At 38.4% G+C, this 24,819-nt stretch overlaps 1 protein-coding gene across 3 annotated transcripts in view; it reads right to left on the bottom strand.

The window, feature by feature from the left end:
- Positions 1–24,819, bottom strand: part of PCGF5 (polycomb group ring finger 5) — a 64,951-nt gene that overhangs the window by 33,809 nt on the left and 6,323 nt on the right. For 2 of the 3 annotated variants that reach the window (XM_077822466.1, XM_077822467.1), the window contains exons 3-5: positions 24,366–24,462; positions 5,099–5,154; positions 4,926–4,985 (exon numbers count right to left, since the gene is read on the bottom strand). In XM_077822466.1, coding sequence (XP_077678592.1) covers positions 4,926–4,985; positions 5,099–5,154; positions 24,366–24,462 — 213 coding nt within the window. The remainder of the gene's footprint in view (positions 1–4,925; positions 4,986–5,098; positions 5,155–24,365; positions 24,463–24,819) is intronic. The other variant, XM_077822468.1, reaches the window with a different exon arrangement.

Here is a 24,819-nt window from a genome sequence, read left to right as displayed (position 1 = left end):
GTGGTCGACCGTTGGAGCACCAACACGTACTGGGTTCGGCTTGTTAGGCGGCAGCAAGTCTTGGGTCAGTGCCGGTGGTGGCAGCATTGACCGCGGTGCCGCTGCCTGTGCCGTGCTCTGCACCGGGGTGTGCTGTGGAGGAGACTTGACGTCTCAACTCCTGTGCCGCGCGTTGAGGTTGGGCAGGGCTCCACTGAGGGATGGTGCTGGAGGAGCCCAGTGCCTCGTAAGTGCTAACTCTGGATGAGTGGAGCACTGAGGGTAAAGACCTCGCTGGGGAAGCTCTCTTTTTCTGAGAGACCCTTGATGGAGAGGTCAAGGCTCGCTTCCTGACAGTTTGGAAGTCAGAGCCTTATCAGAGCTCAGGGATCTCGATTTATGAGACTCCCCGGAAGATGTCTCTTGCGGAGGTTGGGGGGATTTCTCCAGGACAAGCACTTTCAAGCGGAGATCCCTGTCACGTCTTGCCCTTGTTGTTAAGTTGGTGCAATGTATGCATTTCTGGGAGATATGAGTTTCTCCCAGACAGCGAATGCAGGATGTGTGGCCATCATCGGTTCACGGCAGGAGTCACACTTTTTAAATCCTGTTGAGCCCGGCATGATTGCAGTTAAGCCTCTCCCACCTCTCTAGAGATAAGGTAATGGTAAACAGAAACTATTCCCAAAGGGGAGTTAAGGAGAGAAAAAGTCTTTTTCGTTCTTCTCTTTTCTTTTTTTTTTTTTTTTTTTTTAAAGAAAAACATCTAAGAGAAATTAATGAAACTATGTAATTATGTATAGACTAAGACCAACTAAACAATGTAACTAAGTATAGACTAAAAAGAAGTTCCTATGTAACTTGCAACTTTTTTTTTTTTAATAGAAAGTATCAAAGAGAGCACTGCCGCGGAAATCTGTCTGCAGCCGAGGACGGTTGGGGGAGTGCACACTACAGGAGGTTCTAACGGTTGCACGAGACGACTCCTGTGGGTGCCCTTCCCCCGACCGCGTACTGCTGCGAGAAATCTCCAATCTCCGGCGCAGTGACGCACCAACACCTAGAATGGAGCACCCACAGGGACACCACTCAAAGAGGAACACTGAAGATCCTTATCAAAGACATAAAACCCAGGAGTATAGCGGGTCTCTGCAAGCTCCCCTTTCCAAGAAAAAAAACACTGTAGTAAACCCAAACAAAAGAATGCTGGAAATATCCTTATTGAAATGGGTTTATTTCACAATCACTCTAAAATCTTCATTCTGGAAATTCTAGGAAAAATGCCTTACAGAAAATTTTTGTTTATTTCTTAAATGTTGAAATGGCGTATCTGCAAGTATTCTAAGTGAATGAAAAACATTTAATATGGTTTGTTAATATCATGGCTATGGTAAAATGCTTTATGTACCAACCTGAAATTTAATAACCTTGCTAAACTGATTTCTAATTTAAGAAGCCTTTTAAGTATAGAATATATATATTGATGGGAGCTTTATTAATTATTTAATATGTAAGCAATCCCCTCCCCCAAGTCAGGAAGAATCATCTCTCCAAAAATTATGATGAATCAATAAATTCTGTAATGACCATTTAAGCTAGAGACCCTCTTTAAAAGTTATTTAATTTTAAAAAAGACTGTAAAACTGAAAATGTTTATATTAAGAGCGTCTGGAGTTTTTACAAACAGAATTTCATTTCCTGCTGAACCCTAATGAAACTGGAGAGATCTCTGAGACCATGTCTACCCTACAGACTTAGTTTGGTATAACTACATCACTCAGGGGTGTGGATTGTTCACACCAGTAGTTATACTGACCAAACCCCTTGTATAGAAAGCGCTATGTCAGTGTGAGAGGTTTGCCCGTCAACACAGCTAGCGCCTCTTGTGGAGGTGGAGTAACTACGCCAACGGGAGGAGCTCTCCCATAGGCATAGGCGTGTCCTTCACTTAAACATTACTCTAGTTCAGCTGTGCCGTTGCCACCTTTTAAGTGTAGATCTGCCCTCAGGAAATGGACTGAATAATAATAATAATACCAATAACAACAAAAAAAAGATAAAACTAACTTTAAAAGATTATCTGAGGATAAGAGAACAAAGGCAATTAGAAGTATGCGACAAATTCATTAAACAGATTGTGTGCTCAGGAGCTGAAGGTGTGACCAAAACCAGGCATGGAGCCCATGAAAGTATAACGGCAGCCAACCTTGAATCTAAAGAGACCTGAAAGAGGTGTATTTTCCTATAATTCCATTAAAATAGAAAGAAGAGTATAAAACTCTTAAGTGACCACCCTTCACTCACACTCTCTGCTACCCTGCTCAAGCACTCCTACAGTTATCCTATCGATCTCTACAAGCAAGCTGCCACAGACACCTGAGAAGAAAAAGAAGGTAACAACTGTGACAATCAGGGCGCAGACACCCCAGGGAGAACAGGTGTGTCTGAACCCGAGAGAATAAGCAACTGAATCAACTGGTTGTATACAGTGTTATTGTGTATAAGTATATGCCAAGTAAGGTCTTTTATGAAAGCTTGTAATGTTCTGACCTTGATGGTCATTAGGTGATATGTATACAGATTATGGTTATGAATGTGTGTGTGTGTGTAGAAAATTGTAATAACTGTGGTGTAACTACAGCATCACCTCAGAACAGAGGGTCAAGTAATCAGGCAGAGAAGGGCATCTTCCAGGTCAGTTGTTTACATGAAACCAACTTCAAATACCCACCCATTGTCCAGCCAGGAAGATACAATGGTGGATCATTAAAGTTAATGGAAAGACATTTAAACTGAAAAGAAAACTAAGGAAGGAGGGAGTTTCCCCTGCTCTGTGTATCCATGAATTACCAGAGCCTGACAGAAAGGGGAAAAAAAAAAAAAAAAAAGGCACACCCTGTTAAAAGAGAAGAGGGTTTGAAGTGAAGGCTATCCAAAAACTGAGGGCCAGCCTCTAAGCTGGGTGCTATCTGGGAAACATGGGATCCCCTGTAGAACAGAGGGTATATGCTGGGAAACTGTTCAGAGGCAATAGGTAACTTGTATGAGAAAAGGGAATTTAACTAACATAGAAGTGTAAAGACCGAGACTCCATCTTTATATATATTTTCTGTGTAACGTGTGTTTGTTTTTCCTCCCTATTCCATCTTTGAATTTATGATTTTTCTATCAAACAAAACTTTGGTTTATTTTTACTGCAAGCAAGAGTTTGTTGTGCAAACTGTATGGAGTGTGTGTGCCCAAGTGAACTCATGACTGGGGGCAGGTTTCACTCCTTCAGGGGTGACAAACTGGAGGAGAAAAGTCCAAGTGTCCGGTAGTTAAGAACTTGGGCAGACAGATTTGGGAGAGACTCGAGACTAGAAGGGCTGGTGGGATCAGCCCTGCAACGACTAACTAGGCAGGTGGAAGCCAGGGTTGAGACCTTTATGCTTGTAGGCTGGCTACTGGTGTCAAAACTCTGAGCTCTTATAGCATAGCAGTAAAGCACCCAAAATTACAAGACAGGTGGTGAAAGAATCACCTGGGTGATCCCCAAAATGTCACAACAACCGCACAGTAGAAGCAAAGGCAAGCAACCTTTCAGCCTAGATGACAACCAAGAAGACTTCATCGTGGTGAGATGGAAGTAGCCAGCCTACATAACCCGTTTATATTCTACACTTTGATTTACAAAGCAAAGAAGTCCTTAGATTAACAACTGAACTATTTGAGGAAGATCTAGAAGGACGAACTGGTTAAAAATATATCAATCGTACAATCCTTATAACTGTATAAATTTACAGTGTATTTCCTTGACTCTGTTATATTCCTTTATCTTGTAAAGGACACCCTTCTTTTAATGGATCATTATGATGAGTAAATAACACTATCAACAGTTCTGTTTATCTTTAATAAAAATTAATAAATAAATATATTTGTCTTAAGTTTATTTAATATGTACTTCTAATTATATCTGGTACTTTGTAGTGGACTAGTAAAGTTTTGTCTAAATTGTACTATAGGCTAACATTAAAATAATTGTATTAATACGAAGAGAAAAAATTAAAGTTGTCCCTGTAATGTTTGCCAAATGTAAATGTACAAAGTACTAGTGAGGTAGGAAATATTATTTTTTCAAATTGCAAAGAGGATATTATAAACAGAAAATATATAAAAAATTTATATTTATATTATAAAAAGAGTACTTGACAATGCCTCTTTGAAACAGATGATCCTCATACAGCATAATAAATCTCTCTTTGGATTGACTGTGTGTCTTTAAATGGTTTACAAAAAGTCAAACACGCTGTGGCATCCAAATCATGAAGCCAGTTTAGAGAATACAAAACCCCTGGATTTTCTGCACTACTTATCAGCTCAATAAAGGACTCCCAAAGATTTTTAAGACTAAATAGTGAAAGACATCCATTCTGGAATATATATATAAAGCAATTGTTTAGCACTTGTGGAAAAATATTTCTGTTACTTGTCAAACCTAATTCTTGACAACCTCCCACTTAACAGCTGGCCAAATTTGATAACAAAAGAAATTAACTGTATATAAAGACTCACGTAGTTCTATGTTTTACCCCTGGTAGATTATAACTAGGATCAAAGTAGAAAACATCAAGTATAAAAGATATTAAGAATTCAAAGCAGAAAGTAGTATGAATCTCAAACATGGGAATATTATTGGGAAATGCAAGTAAAAATAAGGATGAAATTGTTAGATTTAAAATTTACAATTGCTAAATAGACAAACATCAAGGTATCGTGGCCCTGATCCTGTAAACACGTATGCAAAAGTGTAATTTTATGCACCTGTGTAGTTCCAACCACTTAATTCAATGGACCTATACACAAACACCAGTATTTACATGGGACTGTGGCCTATGGAGGAGCCATTACATTACTGAACAGATACATTATTAAATTTATAGCTAGAACAGCAACAAAAAAATCACCTTGTCCATTTTCTTGAGGTTTGTTTTTCTTCCAAAATTCGATCTCACGCTGAAGTTCCTCTAGTTAACATCAAACAAAAGCAAAGTGATGTTTCAGATCAGCAATATAGAAATATCACTAGAAATGCTGCTTCCAATAACACAAAAAAGGTAGCAAAACTAATCAAACTTACGTTCTCGAAGTCCAGGCACCAGCTTAAATATAATTTCCTCTAATGTGTTATCCAACCTTTCAAGGAAGAAAAAAAATATTTCTTTCAAAGAAAGAAGATGCCTATGCAGGATTTTAGACACCCCTTATAAGTAATTAAAAACAAATTTAAAAAGCCTCCTAAACAAACATTTCAGGAATTATATAACAATGCTCCTGGTAAGTAATACATCATTAGATTTCAAAATGAATAAAAAAGAAAAACATGAGAAAAATATATTCACACTTATCTCCTCTCACCCATCCCTTGCACTGATTTGTTACAGAATCAGGCATAACTTCAGGTGTCAGTATTTAAAAAAATACAGAGAAAAAGGGAAGGGGGGAAGAAAGAGGAGAAAAACAATCTCACTATATAAAACATTCATAGTATTTTTCAATTTCTATCACATGCAAATTATTGTGTATCATTGTGAAGTGGTTTACTTAATATTTGAAAAGGACAATTAGAAAAACGATAAAACGTAACCACCCCCCCAACCATTTTAAGATGGTGGCCATTGTAGTCAACTTTAAATAATAAATTCATTGACCGTAATGTTTCTCTGGTAAATTTCTGGTTGACTGTGTTTTTTTTCTGGACTAAAGAATGTTGCTATAAACTATTATGCTCATAAGCATTTTTAAGATGTCCATCACTACAGTATCAAGGTACCACCAAACAAAGCAACGACACACCACCTCTTAAAAATAATTAAAAACAGGTAGCCATACAGAAAAATAACCACTGGGTTAATATAGAGTGCTAGCACACACAAACATTATGTTTCATAAGGTTATAGTTTTGTGTCACAAACTAACAAAAGGAAGGCTACTTACAGATAATGGTAGCAAATATATTTTTATCTCGGTGTGTGTAAACAGACGAGGGTAACTACCTAGTACTGAAGTTGTTATCTTAAACTTTATGAAACAAGACAGAATATGCGTCTGCTATCACTTCTACCAGCCTGGATAGGAACTCAGTTTCTATGACACTGCTTTTTTATATATTAACAAAACATACAGTTTTCTATAGTAATATGACATCCAAATAATCTTTAGATTAAAAGAGAATGTATGTATTTTGGGTATCAACAATTCAGACTATTGATAAAATAATCTAACAGTTCCATATAAAATATAACTATATATTATAGAATAGTAAAACCATAGGACTAAATTCAATGGTGATATAAAGGGAGGTGCAGATTGGAGTAAGTGCTAGAATAGCATATACACAAATATTGCATTAATTGGGTGTGGGAAATGAATGTAATTTACCCACCACAGAACAGAAGGACAAGATCGAAAACAAAAAGTAAAGTAAAAAATAAAGCAAAGATGATTCCACTCTATTGTCAAGCTGTTAGCAAAGAGGTATAAGAAAGTGGTGGGGTGGGCTTGCTTTTAAACCCTTCTGTAAGTTTCTTTTCCTGATCACCCCACTTTCTGCATCCTGAATTTTGACACTCATTAGGCTAAATCCTTGGTCCCTGTTCTGGCTGCTTTGCTGGGGACTCAACCCTGGACTCCTCCCGCTGAGAATCCCACAGGTGACACAAAGCTAGAGTAGTTTTCAGAGTAACAGCCGTGTTAGTCTGTATTCGCAAAAAGGAGTACTTGTGGCACCTTAGAGATTAACCAATTTATTTGAGCATAAGCTTTCGTGAGCTACAGCTCACTTCATCGGATGCATACTGTGGAAAATACAGAAGATGTTTTTATATACACAAACCATGAAAAAATGGGTATTTATCACTACAAAAGGTTTTCTCTCCCCCCACCCCACTCTCCTGCTGGTAATAGTTTATCTAAAGTGATCACTCTCCTTACAATGTGTATGATAATCAAGGTTGGCCATTTCCAGCACAAATCCAGGTTTTCTCCCCCCGCCCCCCACCACAAACCAACAGGATTACCAACAGGAGAGTGGGGGGGGTATGGGGAGAAAAGCTGGATTTGTGCTGGAAATGGCCCACCTTGATTATCATACACATTGTAAGGAGAGTGATCACTTTAGATAAGCTATTACCAGCAGGAGAGTGGGATGGGGGCAGAGAAAACCTTTTGTAGTGATGAACACCCATTTTTTCATGCTTTGTGTGTATAAAAACGTCTTCTGTATTTTCCACAGTATGCATCTGATGAAGTGAGCTGTAGCTCACGAAAGCTTATGCTCAAATAAATTGGTTAGTCTCTAAAGTAAAGCTAGAGTAGTTGGCTCAATGCAACTTGTTTCACTTCTTCACATAGAGGGAGTGATGGAGTGGGACATTCTAGGAGCAGGTCTGAGCACAGAGGGCTCTGCCAGATCCCCCAGGATGCTGATTGGTTGCTGCGAGCATAAGTTAGAGGCTGCTCTAAATTATGCTGGGAATCCTTTTGGCCATCAGCCGCGCAGGATCAAGGAAGCAAAAAGGTGGCTTTGAGCCATATCCCAACTTTCCCCAAGGAGCGTGAATTTGGCACAGGTGAGAACTGAGGCTACCAGGTGCCAAATTGATGCTAGCTGTGCTACTTTTTCATTTACACTGGTTTGTGATCCAGTTACACCTGACAGGAGTTGCACTCATTTAATCCAGGTCTAAATTTGGTCAATAGACAGCTGTCCTAATAGGTTTTTAAGCCTTCAGTTCATCTACAGTCTCTCATAAAAAACCCACCACATACTGTATTTATGGTTAGACACTATGTACAAGGGCGTTTAGAGACTTAAAAATGCAGGGTTTTGATATCAATTCTCTCTCAATTTTCTGATCACTAAAATATGACCCATTGTTTCAATACAGCTGCCAAGAACAGATATAATATTTTCCAGAAAATAACATGCATCTATGTTTTTATTGCTAAAGCTAACAATGTTCTTTTACCTCTCTTAATCTCACCCACTCTCCTGTCCACTTAGTCTATCCTCTTCTTTCTACCTCTTCACCTCTCCTTTTGGTCTCCTCTCCCTCTCTGTTTCCTCTTCTCTCCTGTTTTCTCTTCCTTCCTCTCCTCACTGTTTCATCTCCTCTCACCAACAGTAAAGTACGTTGTTCAGAACCTGGACAACAAACAGGACTCTAAGGCAAACAAATAAGGTACAATATAATAATACTAGGGAAACAGAACAATTCTAGAGTCACTCAGAGGTCACATCACAAATGCAGTGTTTGCTGTTGGATTATGCGAGATGTCTGTTGCGCACTCTACTTGCCCTCACAATAATTAATAATGTAGAAGAGAAAATGCACTCATACACACACCTCCTTTAATTTTCAGCATCAAAATTCAATGAAAAGAGCATGTTATTTTCTGGAAATTATGGTAAATCTCTGTGTTAAAAATACTGAAGTAGTAATTAACATTTTACTAACACCATTATTAATATTTTCTAAACAAAAAGCCCTTAAATTTCCCATCCTTGACCCCTTATCATGCATATTAGATGTTATTAACTTGCAAAACGACAATGTAGCAAACAAAGCTGTTTGAAGCTGTGTGTGTGTGTATCATCTGAAACTCCTAACTGCAGTTTGTTTATTTAGACTCATAGACTTTAAGGTCATAAGGGACCATCGTGATCATCTAGTCTGACCTCCTGCACATTACAGGCCACAGAACCCCATCCACCTACTTCTGTAACAGAGCCATAACTTATGGTTGAGTTAATGAAGTCCTCAAATCATGATTTAAAAGCAGTGATAATCAGACTTAGGCTTGCAAGTGGTTCTGTAGAATGTCTCCTGAGGCTCTTTGTGGCAGATGATATTAAAACACTGTGTGATTTAATTATTAACCAATCAGGATGCTTTTACTAGGTTATTAGTCAACTGTAGTTGATAAAATAATAATACTTGGTCAGTCATTTTGCTGTGTGTGTGTGTGTAAAAATAAATTTAAATAAATAAATAAATAAATAAAATTTTTTAAAAAATGAATTAACACTACTGTGACTCTTTTGGGTATTGCTGATCACTAATCTGACTCCCGAAGCATGGAGGTCTGAGTATTACTCACGTAAAGACTTCAAGTTACAGAGAATCCATTATTTACTCTAGTTTAAACCAGCAAGCGACCCGTGCCCATGCTGCTGAGGAAGGCAATCTGCCAATCTGACCTGGAGGTAAAATTCCTTCCTGCCCCCAAATATGATGATCAGTTAGACCCCAAGCATGATGGCAAGACCCACCAGCCAGACACCTGGGAAGGAATTTCACTGTAGTAACTCTGAGTCCTCCCCATGTAGTGTCCAATGTCCAGCAGTTGGAGATATTTGCCACTAGCAGTCACAGATGGACCATATGCCAGTATAGGCAATCTCATCATACCATCTATAATGGTATTCACATACCACATGCTACTATAATAATCTTTGTACAAAATATGCATTGTAAAATATCATTTGAAAACTAATAACTCACTGGTCAATAATATCATGATTATTTATATATAAAGTTATAAACAGCTAAATTAGGTCTGAAATGTGTTTACCAGACAAGTCTGGGTAAACCAGTTGCTCAAAGACAAAGGACAAGATGACACCTCTAACCAGATATCATAAAAGTAGATGGACAATCATCTATCAAGTGGCCATTTTTTGGCAAGGAAGAGGAGCAAGCACAGCAACTTCTCACTTAAAGTCGTCCCGGTTAATGCTGTTTCGTTCTTATGTTGCTGATCAATTAGGGAACATGCTTGTTTAAAGTTCTGCAATGCTCCCATATAATGTTGTTTGGCAGCCACCTGCATTGTCCACTGCTGGCAGGAAGAGCAGCCTATTGGAGCTAGCTGGTAGGGGCTTGGAACCCAGGTGGACCGGCAGCCCCCCTATCAGCTCCCCACTCCCCTAAGTTCCCTGTGCTGTAGCTGCCCGCACTGCCATGTGCTGCTCCTGGGAGCCTCCTGCTTGCTGTGTGGGGGTGTGTGGGTGTGTCAGTAGTAACCTTCACTAATTTCAGGGTGGCCCCCACCCCCCTGCTCCTGTCCCCCACTTACCCCTTCTCCATATAGGGCAGGGTGGAGACACGACAGGGCTCTGGACGGAGGGAGCTTGCTGGTCGCAGCTACTGTCTCAACTTGCTGATCTACTTAAAAAGGCAATGTACTTAGAGTGGTGACAGCATACTTAAAGGGGCAATGCGCATTTCTCTCACACAGGATATGTCTCCTCTCCCTCCATTCGTGCTGCCTTGTAGAGTGTGAGGCTACAATAACAATGTGTTAACCCTTGAGGGCTCATCTGAATGCTAGTTCATCATTTAGCAGTAAGACATTCCCTGGGAAATATCCCACCCTCTTCCACACTCTAACTTCACCACCTCAACCAAGCTTCACAATCATCATTGCTGTGTACAGTATTAAATTGTTTGTTTAAAACTTATACTGTGTGTGTGTATATATGTTTTTTCTCTGATGAAAAAAATTTCCCTGGAACCTAACCCCCTGTATTTACATTAATTCTTATGCAGAAATTGGATTAGCTAAACATCGTTTTGCTTAAAGTTGCATTTTTCAAGAACAATGTTAAGCAAGGAGTTACTGTATGAACAGATCTGTATCTTAGCAAACAATAGCCTGAAACCTCTTTCACCACAAGACTCCAACAGTAGCAATGAACTTTAGGGACTGAACTATAAAGTGAGGGGCAAAAACACCCCAAGATATCTCTCCCTATCCATCTCTCTCTCTCTCTCTCACCTAAGACGACAAAAGGAACAGCCTTTGGACTTTGGAGTAGATCCTGGCATGAGAATCTGGTCCAGAAGAGTGCTGGACAGTACAGAACACATGTTTTTGGGGGAAATTCAGGACTGTGAGAATGCTGGGGCCACCTGGAAGTGGACACCAGAATGTGACTGATTTGTGGCTGGCAGGCTGTTTGAGAGTAGCCCAGGTGAGAGCTACAGGAGCAAAGCATTGTGAGACATCCTAGGGTGCAGGGCAAGGGTGAGAAAGGCCCTCACAGGTCTGGATGGCACCCTGGAATGTCATACCATCCCCACTAAACTTATCAAGCTCAGTCTTGAAAACAGTTATGTTTTTTGCCTCCACTTCCCCCCATTGGAAGGCTATTCCTGATCAGTCCTCTGATGCTTAGAAACCTTCACTAATTATGAACCTAAGCTTGTTGATGGCCAGTTTATATCCATTTGTTCTTGTGCCAACATTGGCCATTAACTTAAAAAACTCCTCCCCCTTCCTGCTGTTTATCCCTCTGATGTATTTATAAAGAGCAATCGTATCTCCTCCCAGCCTTCGTTTGGTTAGGTTAAACAAGCCAAGCTCCTTAAGTCTCCTCTCATAAGGAAGGTTTTCCATTTCTCTGATCATCCTAGTAGCCATTCTCTGAACCTGTTCCAGTTTGAATTCATCTTTCGTAAACATGAGACACCAGAACTGCATGTAGTATTCCAAATCAGGTCTCACCAGTGCCTTGTACAATGGTAATAACACTTCCCTATCTTGACTGAAAATACCTCATCTGAGGCATCCTATGATTGCATTAGTCTTTTTCACGGCCGCATTACATTGGTGGCTCATAGTCATCCTGTGACAGATCAAAACACCCAGGTCCCTCTCTTCCTTTGCCACTTCGAAATGATATGTCCCCAGCTGATAGCAAAAATGATTCCCTAAGTGCATGACTTTTCACTTTACACTATTAAATATATTCAGTTTCTATTACTCCACTTCTATTACTACGTCATCCACTTCTTCTTGTCTGATATTCCAGTCCTCCTCTGTATTGCCGATAGTTTCCAACATTGTGTCATCTGCAAATTTATTTGCACACTCCCACGTTCTGTGCCAAATTGAGTAATTCTGTGTCATTAATGAAAATGTTAAATATATTGGTCCCAAGACTGATCCCTAAGAAACCCCACTAGTAACCTCCCTCCAGTCTGACAGTTCAACTTTCAGTATAACCCATTGTAGTCTCCCCTTTACGCAGTTCCTTACCCACCTTTCAATTCTTGCAGTAAGCCCCATCTTCTCCATATTAACCATGTGGAACTGTATGAAATCCAGGTAGATTAGAGCTGCTGCATTTCCTTTATCTAAAAAATCAGTTATCTTCTCAAAGAAAAAGATCAGGTTGGTCTGGCACAATCTACCTTTGTAAACCATGTTGCATTTTATCCTAATTACCGTTTACCTCTATGCCTTCAACTACTTTCTCTTTCAAAATTTGTTCCAAGTCCTTGTATATAATTGAAGTCAAACGAATAGGCTTATAGTATCCTAGATCATTTTTTCCCCTCTCTCTTAAAAATAGGTACTATATTAACAATTCTCTAGTCATAGGATACAATCCCCAAACTTACATAGTCATTAAAAATCCCAGCTACTGTGTTTGCAATTTTGTGTGTCTGGTCCTTTAATATTGTTGGCTGGAGATTATCTGGGCTCCTCGATTCGGTTCCATTAAGCTGTCTGAGTTTGACTTCTACCTTGGATGTGGTAATTTCTACTTCCATATCCTCATTTCCATTAGGCCCTGCCACTTCCTCTAATCTCATTACCCTTATTAAAAACTGAGGTAAAGCATTGGTTTAGGTGTTGCGCCATGCCTAGACTATCATTAATCTGCACCCCATCTTCAGTGTTTAGCCCACTTCTTTCCTTGCTTTTTTTTTAATTTATGTGGCTAAAGAACCTTTTACTATTGGTTTTAATTCCCTTTACAAGGTCCAACTCTGCTTGGCTTGTGGCAGTTCTCACTTTCCCCCTACACTTTCTGACCTCCAAGATGCATCCTATCTTCCATTCCTTGTAGGCTTTCTGCTTTCTCTTAATAACCTGCTTAAGATGCTTGTTCATCCAGTTTGGTCTTCAACCCTTCCCCACAAATTTTTTCTCCTTGCTTCGGGTACAGGCTTCAGATAGTTCCTGCAACTTTGAGTTAAAGTAATTCCAAGCCTCTTCTACATTCAGATAATTGAGTTTTCAGTCCAGTCCTCTTCCCCAACTACTTCCCTTAAATTTTTTAAAGTTTGCCCTTTTGAAATCAAAGATCCTAGTTACAGACCTATTTTCATTTATCTATCTTTAATTTATCTTAAATTAAATTAGATCATAATCACTCGATCAAGGTTGTCTTCTACAATCAGTTCTTCTATAAGGTCCTTGCTACCAATACTAAATCTAAAGTGGCATCACCTCCTGTTGGTCCGGTGACTATTTGGTGAAGAAATCTATCAGATGTCACATCCAGGAATATCTGAGCGATACCATTATTAGTAGCACTCATTCTCCAAACTATATCTGGGAAACTAAAGTCTCCCCTAATCACACAATTCCCAGTAGTATTTATTTCATTAAAAATATTAAAGAGGTCTCCATCTATATTCAAATCGGATCCTTGGGGTCTGTAGCATATCCCAAGCACTATCCCACCGTAGCCTCTGTTACCTTTCTTCCACAAAATGATTTTGACTCAAACAGATTTCGTTTTATCCATTCTTCAACTGTACAATAAAATACCTTTTTCAAATTTCACAGAAAAAGAAACTAAGGTACACAACCTTATTCTCTGACTGAGACATGCATGCCAAATTTCAGTCAAAATTTATTTATTATAAATGTATTATTTATAATATAATCCTCCCATAGACTGCATGCTTGTTCACTACCTTTTCCTATGAGGGGTGAAAAGTTAAGGAAGAGGAGAGAGGTGATCTTATAGTTGGGGAACGGATAAAGGTGATTTCTACAGATAATTATCTTCCTGTAGTAAGTATATGAGAATTCCAGATTCTCTCTTTACAGACAGCATGTCTAATTAAAAAAAGGTCAAATTAGATCGGTCACCAAAGCATTTTGGTATGAGACACCTATACTCGTTTTTGAACTTTAGTCCTGGCCTATTGTGTCACATTGTGAAGAAAACCCTGCTATAGCATTTTTCATATTCTAGGCACTTTTACAAATCACTTACTAATTATTTCTCAACTTCATGCCAGAACTAAATTGAGACTCTACCATCTAAAATGGGCTGTCCCAACAGGCCAGGGAAGCTAAGAGAGCAACACTCATAGAGCTAGAGGGAGAACAAGAATCCCAGGACACTGAAGCACTCCTGCTCTGATAGTTACCCCAATAAGCCTGCCAGCCTGGCCCAGGTGCACTGAGGCCCTTTTATAGCCTCAGCTCTGAATGTCCAGTGCAGCTAAGGGGCACTGTTTTGTATAAGGTTCCCAAAGCTTAGTGGTGCTGGGGTAAGGGCATATTACACAAGTGGGAATATGCACAGGCTACCTAGAACCAACTCTATATCCTAAAGTAGCTCCATCTGACTCCTCCTCCTACTACTACAACACCGCCCCCCTCCCCAACAAAACAGCTCCTAATTCCCCAGAAGGGCAAACAAACCCCGAAAAAACCTCCTCCATCCTTTTTGTTTACAGAGTGGAACTCCCCATCTGTTGGCTTTTATTTTGTCTTCTGACTTGGGTGCCAAAGATGGAAAATAGCATTGAGTACTGGTTTCATGGTCTACAATTAATGTTTTCTTTCAATAAGGAAACAAACCAGAGTCATTTTCACATTTGCTCTCTAAGAAGCATAAATATTACACAAATCAATATATGTCTGAAGTAATAAATCAAAAAATGGCAGAAAAAGTAATGTTAGGCTCTGACTACAAACTATAGGGAATAAAAAAAAATTTGAAAGTATTTGTCACTTTCAGATGTGCCTTTCAGAGTAGTCCCATCATCCTAAGGTTTTCAAAACTGCAAGGAAAGGTCTTTCATTCTACACCAAACCAATTCCAAAATGAAACCTGAACACCTACGTTAGATAATTCCAAAGTCAATCCTTTCTGTTATTTAACATAATAGTTCCTGTAAAACTTGAAGCAAGTATTTTCAGAGATTAACTATAGCCACCTTTCCCTGCATCAAAAAAACCCCAAAGGTACAGAAGAGCATAAACAATCAAATGTAAATACCAGCTTTAGACTGAACCCTGACATTTTTATTTTTAAAAGACAGGATGAATTACATGAGCAAAGCAATTCTCCACTACTAATTGTGTATCACAAGGCAAACTGAAAACTCATTCAGGTTCACTGGTGTCCCTAGAGCAGGATATCAAAAGTGTGTGATCCTACCTTCTTGGTGCACCCAAAGCCCCCAATGATTTTTGGTGCATACATAATTTTTGTTAGACAGGGAATGCAGGACAGGGCCCAAAGTGATTTTAACAATGTAACATCCCTCAGAAACTGAATCTCCATTTTCAAGATTGACATAGAATTTCACAGTTAACTTTGCAGTCTAGACAGGCCCTGAACACTAGTAACTGAAAGATATATTTTTAAAAAATTAACACTTATGGCAATTACTCAGAAGTTAGTTTATAATGATATAGTACCTATATTTCAAAAATCTAACTGGTTCAAACATGTAATAACACAGTTCACTCATATATCCCTGAGAAGTTTCAAGCATAATAAACTACAGTGCAATTCGTTTTAGTTAAAACTTCATACAGGGTTTAATGCCATTGCACATAAAATATTATTCTGTTCTCAAGCAATGATAAGGATAGGCTCTCTGAAAACTCATTGTGTAAAATATATACAGCAAGCCATATAGTCAACATCAGAAGACTCAGTTTGATATTTCTGCTCATTTGCTCTTCTGATAACTTTGAGTTTAACATATCTTTAAAACTGTTTTTTATAAATTGTAACTAGCAAACTACTTGTTTTATGAAGGTTCTTGTCAAATAAACCCCTTTTAGGGTAACTGGGTTTAAGGAAACTTCCCACAGAATATTGCTGTTTCTGCAGTTCTAGCTTGTGGTCTTAGTTTTTTTCTCACGTTCATATTTCCTGTCTAGAGCACAAAATTATTTACATAGTTCAGAAATGTATTTTTCAGATTAAGTGAAATTCTCACATCAACATAGAAATATTTCTACTATATTTTTGTTTTCAGCACATAAGTAGCATTGTTTGTGCTACACACCATCTTCTGAGAGGACAAACACAGTGCACCAGAGTCACTCAGGCACTATGGTGAGGGGAAGCAATATGAATACCTATAACATTTATATATAGTATATATAAAGAGAGAGAGGTCCTTTCATGCCTAACCTCCCCAAAAGCTCAGAATGACATTTTATGAGATACTCATTAACCAAACTGGTCAGATGCAGCTGAATATCACCCTGTCTTTTCTGTATACGATTTAAACATGTCGTTCTCCCATGGACTGCTCTACATACAAACACCTAACCATAAACCCCCAGGGAATAAACAAATAAACAACTCTGATGTAATTAAGACCTGAATATTTGCTCTTATATTGATCCCATATGGATATTTTCTTCACTTTTAATCATAAGCTCTCCTGGTAGAATATCTGTTACAAAGTAGGAAAAACTCAGACTACTATTACCGGTGTAAAAGGTTGGGGGTTATTTTTTTTACCCTTACAGAAAGAAAGAGATAGTTGCTGGGCACAAAGAGATGGTAGGTAGTCCATCATGCATCCTCAAAAATTATCATTAACACTAAACTACCTTTTTAAGCACGAGTCAGATACCTATTACAGCTTTTCCCAGGTGATATTAGATCAATTATAGTCAGTTTCACCATGCAAACTGTACCTCAGAGAATAGTTAATTTCTTATCTGTTAATTTGGTTTCTTCAGTTCCCTCTGAAAGCCCAGACAATGGTTAAATGTCCTCTTTTCAGCAGAGAGAAAAAAATAGCAAACCAAATCCACCAAACTAGCTCCTGTGATATCTCTCCCTCTATACAGTAGTCTGCCTGTCTGCCCAATTTAATTTAGATAAAAGTTACCTGAACAATACAAACCCTACCAATGTAAAGGAACTACATGCAAAATTATTCAAAGAAAAACTCAACCCTAACTCAAACAGCACCACAAAAATTGTGGGTTATATACTGTGTGGTATAGAGGAATACGGAGCAACAAAATTACTTATCCCTAATACACCTTTACTCTAGTCAGCAAGAAACTGCAGAGTATGTGCCTATAAAAAACCCAGAAAGTAAAAGACTTGTGTGCACAACTGGGCACATTTGAAGGCCTTGGAGGAGGTGAAAAGCTGTCAGGACACTGCATCCCCAAATCTGCTAACCCTTTGGTAAAAAGGGCTGACCCAAGGGGGAAGGCAACTTTCAGATTCTTCTTTAACAATTTAAAATTTGAGTGTCTCTTGTAGGTCAAAACTACCAAAGTGATTTTTGCCCATCAAGTTTGTAGCCTTAAGGCTTGTCTAACTAGGGCATCCACAACAAAGATGAAGTCCTGATACTATAACAGATGAAATTTCAGTGTTAATAAATGCACAGTAATGCACACTGGAAAACATAATCCCAACAATACATATAAAATGATGGGATTTAAATTAACTGTTTTCAGTATCTCTTTTTTGAGTGGTATCATTGTGGATAGTTCTCTGAAAACATTCACACAGTATGCAGCAGCAGTTAAAAAAGCTAATAGAACGTTGGGAATCAGTAGGAAAGGGACAGATAACAAGACAGAAAATATCATATTGCCTCTATATAAATCCCTGGTATGCTCAGATCTTGAATGCTGTGTGCAGATTTCATTGCCCCATCTCAGAAAAGATATACTGGAATTGGAAAAGGTACAGAAAAGGGAAACAAAAATGATTAGGACTATGGAACAGCTTCCATATGAGAGATTAATAAGACTGGGACTTTTCAGCTTGGAAAAAAGACGACTAAGGGGGGATATGACAGAGATCTATAAAATCATGACTGGTATGGCGAAAGTAAATAAGAAAGTGTTATTTACTCTTCATAACACAAGGACTAGGGGTCACCCAATGAAATTAACAGGCAGCAGGTTTAAAACGAACAAAAGGAAGTATTTCTTCACACAATGCACATTCAACATGCGGAACTCTTTGCCAGAAAATGTTGTGAAGGCCAAGACTATAACAGGGTTCGAAAAAGAACTAGATAAATTCATGGAGGACAGGTCCATCAATGGCTATTAGCCAGGATGGACAGGGATGCAAAATGATGCTCTGAAATTTCCTTAGCCTCTGTTTGCCAGAAGCTGTGAATAGGTGACAGGGGGTGGATCACTTGATGAATAGCTGTTCTGTTCATTCCCTCTGAAGCACCTGGCATTGGACACTGTCAGAAGACAGAATACTGGGCTAGATGGACCATTGATCTGATCCAGTATAGTCGTTCTTATGTTATTATGCCATTGCAGAGAAAAATCTCAAAATTCTCTACCTACGAGAAAAAGTGCTCATCAGTCTGCCTTGGAAATCAGTATTGTAGACAGCAGTGACAGGTTGCTGGGGCAGTATCTGGTCCTTAGTGAACAAGGGATTAACCTCAGTTCAACTTCACCCTCCTCTTGGCACATGTACTCTGGGAAGAACCATAAAATAACTGCTTGAGGGACACAGAGGGAAGAATGCCTATGGAAAGACAGGGCTCCATACCCAAGAACTGAGTTGAACTCTAGGTTGTCATCTGTTAACTTTTTTTTGCCTGTGTCAACTCAGTTTTGGGGGATAGTTAAAAAAAAAAAACAAGTATTTTCTGTGAATTTTCAACCAAATTAAAATATTTTCACTTTGTTCAAAAATCTTCACTGAAATGCTTCAGTGAAATTAAAACTGTCTTTATTTGAATCATCATTTTGTTTCAGTTATTAAAGGGATTATTGTTGTTCCCATCCTCATCTCTCCCACTGGAAAAGGGGGGGAAACATTGAAAATTTTTTTGATTCAAAACAAAACAATTTTCACTTTGATTCATTTCACTGTAACTTTTTAATGAAACAAAAAATTCCATTTTCTTCAAAAAGCCATTTTGTATTGAAACATTTTTGGATGAAAAATTTTCAGAGGCTCGATTGATTTAATTTCTGAATATATAGAAGGGCTGTTGATTAAACGCAGTTAACTCACGTCATTAACACAAAAAAATTAACTGCAATTAAAAAAATTGATCACGATTAATCGCACTGTTAAACAATAGTATACCAATTTAAATTTATTAAATATTTTTGGATGTGTTGCTACATTTTCAAATATATTGATTTCTATTATAACACAAAATACAAAGTGTACAGAACTCACTTTATATAGCTTTTATTACAAATATTTGCACTGTAAAATGATAAACAAAAGAAATAGTATTTTTCAATTCACCTCATGGAAGTACTGTAGTGCAATCTCTATTGTGAAAGTGTAATTTACAAATGTTCATTTTGTTACACAACTGCACTCAAAAACAAAACAATATAAAACTTTAGAACCTACAAGTACAGTCAGTCCTACTTCTTGTTCAGCGAATCGCTAAGACAAACAAGTTTGTTTACATTTACAGGAGATACTGCTGCCTGCTTCTTATTTACAACATCACCTGAAAGTGAGAACAGGAGTTCCCATGGCACTTTTGTAGCTGTTGTAAGGTATTTGTGTGCCAGATACGCTAAACATTCATATGCCCCTTCATGCTTCAGCCACCATTCCGGAAAACATGCTTCCATGCTGGTGACATGCGTTAATTAAATTTGTGACTGAACTCCTTGGGAGAGAACTGTATGTCTCTCATTCTGTTTTACCTGCATTCGCCATGTATTTCATGTTATAGCAGTCTTGGATGATGACCCAGCACGTTTGATTTACAAACACTGTCACTGCAGATCTGACAAAACGCAAAGAAGGTACCAGTGTGAGATTTCTAAAAAATAGCTACACCACTCAACCCAAGGTTTAAGAATCCAAAGTGCCTTCCAAAATCTGAGAGGGACGAGGTGTGGAGCATGCTTTCAGAAGTCTCAAAAGAGCAACACTCCGTTGTGGAAACTACAGAACCTGAACCACCAAAAAAGAAAATCCATCCTTCTGCTGGTGGCATCTGACTCAGACGATGAAAATGAACATGCATCAGTCTGCTCTGCTTTGGATCATTATCGAGCAGAACCCGTCATCAACATGGATGCATGCCCTCTGGAATGGTGGTTGAAGCACAAAGGGACATATAAATCTTTAGCGCATCTGGCACGTAAATATCTTGTGATGCTGGTTACAACAGTGTCATGCGAACACCTGTTCTCACTTTCAGGTGACACTGTAAACAAGAAGCTGGCAGCATTATCTCCTGAAAATGTAACCAAACTTGTTTGTCTGAGAGATTGGCTGAAGTAGGACCGAGTGGACTTGTAGGCTCTAAAGTTTTACATTGTTTTATTTTTGAATGCAGTTATTTTTTTGTACATAATTCTACATTTGTAAGTTCAACTTTCATAATAAAGAGATTGCACTACAGTACTTGTATTAGGTGAACTGAAAAATACTGTTTCTCTTGTTTTTTACAGTGCAAATATTTGTAATAAAAAATAAATATAAAGTGAGCACTGTTCACTTTGTATTCTGTGTTGTAACTGAAATAGATATATTTGAAAATGTATAAAAAACATCAAAAAATATTTAAATAAATGGTATTCTATTATTGTTTAAAAGCTTGATTAATCGTGATTAATTAATCACTTGACAGCCCTAATGTCAATATCTATAATATATTTATATCTATATCTATCACCCTTGGAGGAAAAACCCTTGCAGACTCTACTGTACTGGTGTTTTCTTTCTGCTATATCACTTTACCAGATCTATACCACATTACTAATGGCAGGATTTTGTAGGCCAAACAGATCACAAGCTGCACAGAAACTGCAAAAATCATGAACTCTCTCAGGTGCTCTCTCTCTGATTTCCAGCCCACTGAAACCTTTGGACCCTCCCTTCCAGTCAACTAGGAAAGTGGTATTTCTATGCACTTCTAGATGTTGGATTCTACTTTAGAGTGCGTCTATACTGCAGCTGGGAGTGAACTTCCCAGCCCAGGCAGACAGACTTGTGCTACCTGGGCTTGAGCTAACACAATAAAAATAGCAATGTGGACATTGCAGTGCTGGCAGAGACTTGGGCTAGCCACCTAAGCTTAGACCCAAGGGGTTGGGTGGTCTTCAAGCTACTGCCCGAGCCACAATGTCCACAATGCTATTGTTAGCATGCAAGCTCGAGCCCCGCAAATCTAAGTCTATTTACCCATGCTGAGAGGCTTGCTCGCAGATGCAATGTACACATACCTTTAGATGCTACAAGAACTGAAATTAGATACATTCTTAGAGCCACTTAAAAGTTGTTTAAGAGCATTTGGAATAGTGGGGGGTTTTCCATTATAGTTCATCCTCTGTCAAAAATGTTGTGGATAAACATATTCCATTGGCTAGCAATAACTGAAGCTCTCTTCTTCGACTTCAAGGAGTTCTCTTGTAGATTAATAATGCAGCTCACCTGTTCAATTGGCATAAATATATTTTCTTTTTAAAACATTTTGACATTGAAAATGTCCAACTCACCCCCATAGGAATTTTTTCCCTTCAGGATTATTAGTTTTCATAGCTTTTTCCATAATAATGGTATCCACAAAGGGATGCTAATCCGCTGCTGAGAAAAACTCTGAAACTGAGGTTTCTTTCTCCTTTGGGTCAAAGGCTGAAACTGTGAGCTGTCATGAGACTAGGACAGAGGCCATGGCCATGAAGGCTGATATATTTCATATAAGGACAATATATGGGAGAAACTGCATTTCTCCCAATTATCATTTGGCCTACTAAGTAATCATCAGGGAGAAGAGTTGGTCACCCAAATCTACAGAGTCATCCAAGGCTGGAGCTGTAACTATCTCTGCGGAACATGGACAAAAAGTGTTGGAACAGCCATCCTCAGGAGAACCACCAGGCAATAAACATTGTGTAGGCAGTTCTTACTCCCTTTCTGGCAAGGCCAAGGCTCCTTCCATGATGAACATATTTTAATGACTAAGCAAATGGGTACTAATTTTCACCTTAAAAGTTCCCTTCAGAACTCATAGACTGGACCTGGATATGTCATCAAGCGCAGTTCCCTGCACTGAGACAGGTCTAAGTATTATCTAGACCATCCCTGACAGGAGTTTGTCTAATCTGTTCTTAAAAACCTCTAATGACGGAGAGTCCACAAACTCTCCAGGCAATTTGTTCCAGTGCTTAACTACCCTTACCATTAGGACATTTTTCCTAATGTCTAAACTAAATCTCCCTTGTTACAATTTAAGTTAATTTCTTATTGTCCAACCCTCAGGGGATAAGGATATCACCCTCTGTACAACAACTTTTTATGTACTTGACCATAGTTACTATGAAACCCCCCCTCACCTCAATCTTCTCTTCTCTAGAAGAAACAAATCCATTGTTTTCAATCTTTCCATGGTTTCTAGACTTTTGATCATTTTTGTTGCTCTTCTCTAGACTTTCTCCAATTTGTCCACATCTTTCTCAAAGTGTGGTGCCCTGAACTGGACACAGTACTCCAGTTGAGGCCTTATCAGTGCTGAGAAGAATGGAACAATTTCTTCTAGTGTCATTTCAAAGTGCCCTTCACTAAATAATCTAATCCTGACAGAGAGGTAAGAGAGAGAAAAGAAAAGTATACACATACAGAAAAAGATGGCTAGGCTAAGAAGGAAAGAACTATCATCATGGGCTGCAGACAAACAGACACAGCCAGAGCCCTCTATAGCAGGAGTGTTGTCACCAGAATTTTGCTTTTCTCCAACTCCATCGGCTGGTAGGAGAACTTATACTCCATTATGTACCTGGGCTGACACAGAGGGACATTGGAAAAACTGTTCTGGAGTGTATGTAGCTCCTGTTAACTTCTGCAGTTGCCAGTATATTGGTGACACTATCAGAGACAGAAAAGGAAGGAAAGACGCAGGAAATGGGGGACAGCGCTAGGGCTGGTGCAAAAATAAAATGTGTTTTAAAAAAGTAATAGATATCCCATTCTCTCCATGAGGATTATAGCGGTGAACTGTTTTGGCCTTTCAGCCTATGGGATTCCATATTTCATATACATTTGTTTCTCTCTAGAGTAAGTACTTTGCACTGTGGGAAATTAGTTATGTACTTAAGGGAGAACATTTTCTAGAGGTAGCCTTGTTAGTCTAAACTGGATCAAGGAAAAGCTGCTCAACAAGGCAGATAGGACAGAGAATTTAGGTATTGGAGGTTTATGCCTTTAACTGCATGAAATATATTTTCACATCATGACAATTCAAAACTCTGTTAAACAACTGTTTTTCTTGAAACTTTGAATTCTTCTGAGGAAATCTTATGTTGATATCAAGGCGATAGGCAACTTATAAATATGATAGAGAGAAATCAAGAAACATGCCACTGGGAATCCGACATAGTAATTCGCTAATTCTGTTGTTTCTATTTCATATAGCATCAAACTGGGTTCCTTTAGGGATGGAAAACACCATGTCTACTGTTCTCTTGTCTGCTAAAGAGGGGATTTCTGTCTAGCTTCTGCCTAATGTCTTGAATAAATCAAAGTATATTATGGATATTTAATGCTAGACTTTAAGGATGCTTGCATCCAGACAGGCGTACGGGTATATAAATTTTAATGCCAATCAATTTACAGGCCTAGATCAAGCAATCATCTACATATGTAAGCTTACTGTATGCAATTCTTGGTGAGGCAATTCTGGAAAAGGGACTTATTAGAGATCGGGTTTGAAATGGTACCCAGCAACTGTACAAGTGCATTCTGGAATGTTTGAATTATGAATGAACAATATAGTGAAAGGCCATACTAGAAACAACAGTAAATTTAAATATAAACATTAGGCTACAGAGCAATGGGCAAAACGACAGACCATTAAAATATAGTAACAGCAAATTTAAAAAAATCATATTAAAAGAAGAGGCCTAGAAGGGGAACTGGCAGTTTTGGAAGAGCTTTCTAGGGAATATATAGAGTTTGTGCCACTGCTCCTTTCCCAGTTGCAAAATAAGCGTATAACATTTAATGTAGATGTCAGAGGTATTTTTAAAGTGCTTTCTCCTTTTAAGTGAATTTATTCTAAATGGAGGTTAATCAAACTACAATGGTCACCTTTCTTTCTATGTATTTGAAGACCGGGAGTAATTTAAAGGAGGGGAAATTGAAACTTTTTAGTTGACCAGTTTGCTGCTGGTGGATTATGCTGGGTATTCATTTAGTTTTATATTCAAGTAATATAAAGGGTGCCTAGAGCATACACATAGGAGGCAGCATTTGAATAAATTAAAAATAAAAAAGAAGAAAATTATGGTATTTCCTTAGAACAATGAAGTTATTAAAAAGACCGTTATATTTAATCAAATGTTGTTTAATGTTGTCTTACCTTAACATTTCTAATGGATTGGTCTCATGCACCTGATTGCCACACCTGGGGCAATCATTGCTGTCTTCGAAGTGCTGAACAATACATGTCTTACAAACTGTAAAAGAAAAAATTGTGCATTAGATAAAATTATACATTATTACAGTGCAACTTTTAGATCAAGAAAATATTATTGCTCACATTTGGCTTGCAATTAAAAAAAACAGACTAATGCTGAATGCTTCTGGTAGCAGGGATAAGAGGGGTATTCTTTAACACAAGTGATTACAATGCACCATTAACTTATCTGTTTCTTGTTCCCAAAAATTAAGACTAGCTGTGGCCTGCTGAGATATTATAACATTGAGCGAATACAGGTTAGGAGAGTATTGTTCATAAGTATGCAATTTTTTTTTATTGTTTTATATTCCTCACAACATTGCACAGCAATTCAGAGAAACTGCATGCTGGGGAG

The sequence above is a fragment of the Eretmochelys imbricata genome, chromosome 7, assembly GCF_965152235.1.
Source record: "Eretmochelys imbricata isolate rEreImb1 chromosome 7, rEreImb1.hap1, whole genome shotgun sequence".
NCBI classification, from domain to species: domain Eukaryota; kingdom Metazoa; phylum Chordata; order Testudines; family Cheloniidae; genus Eretmochelys; species Eretmochelys imbricata.
The sequence above is the reverse complement of the archived record's forward strand: the minus strand, read 5'-3'. Positions and strand labels throughout refer to the sequence as shown.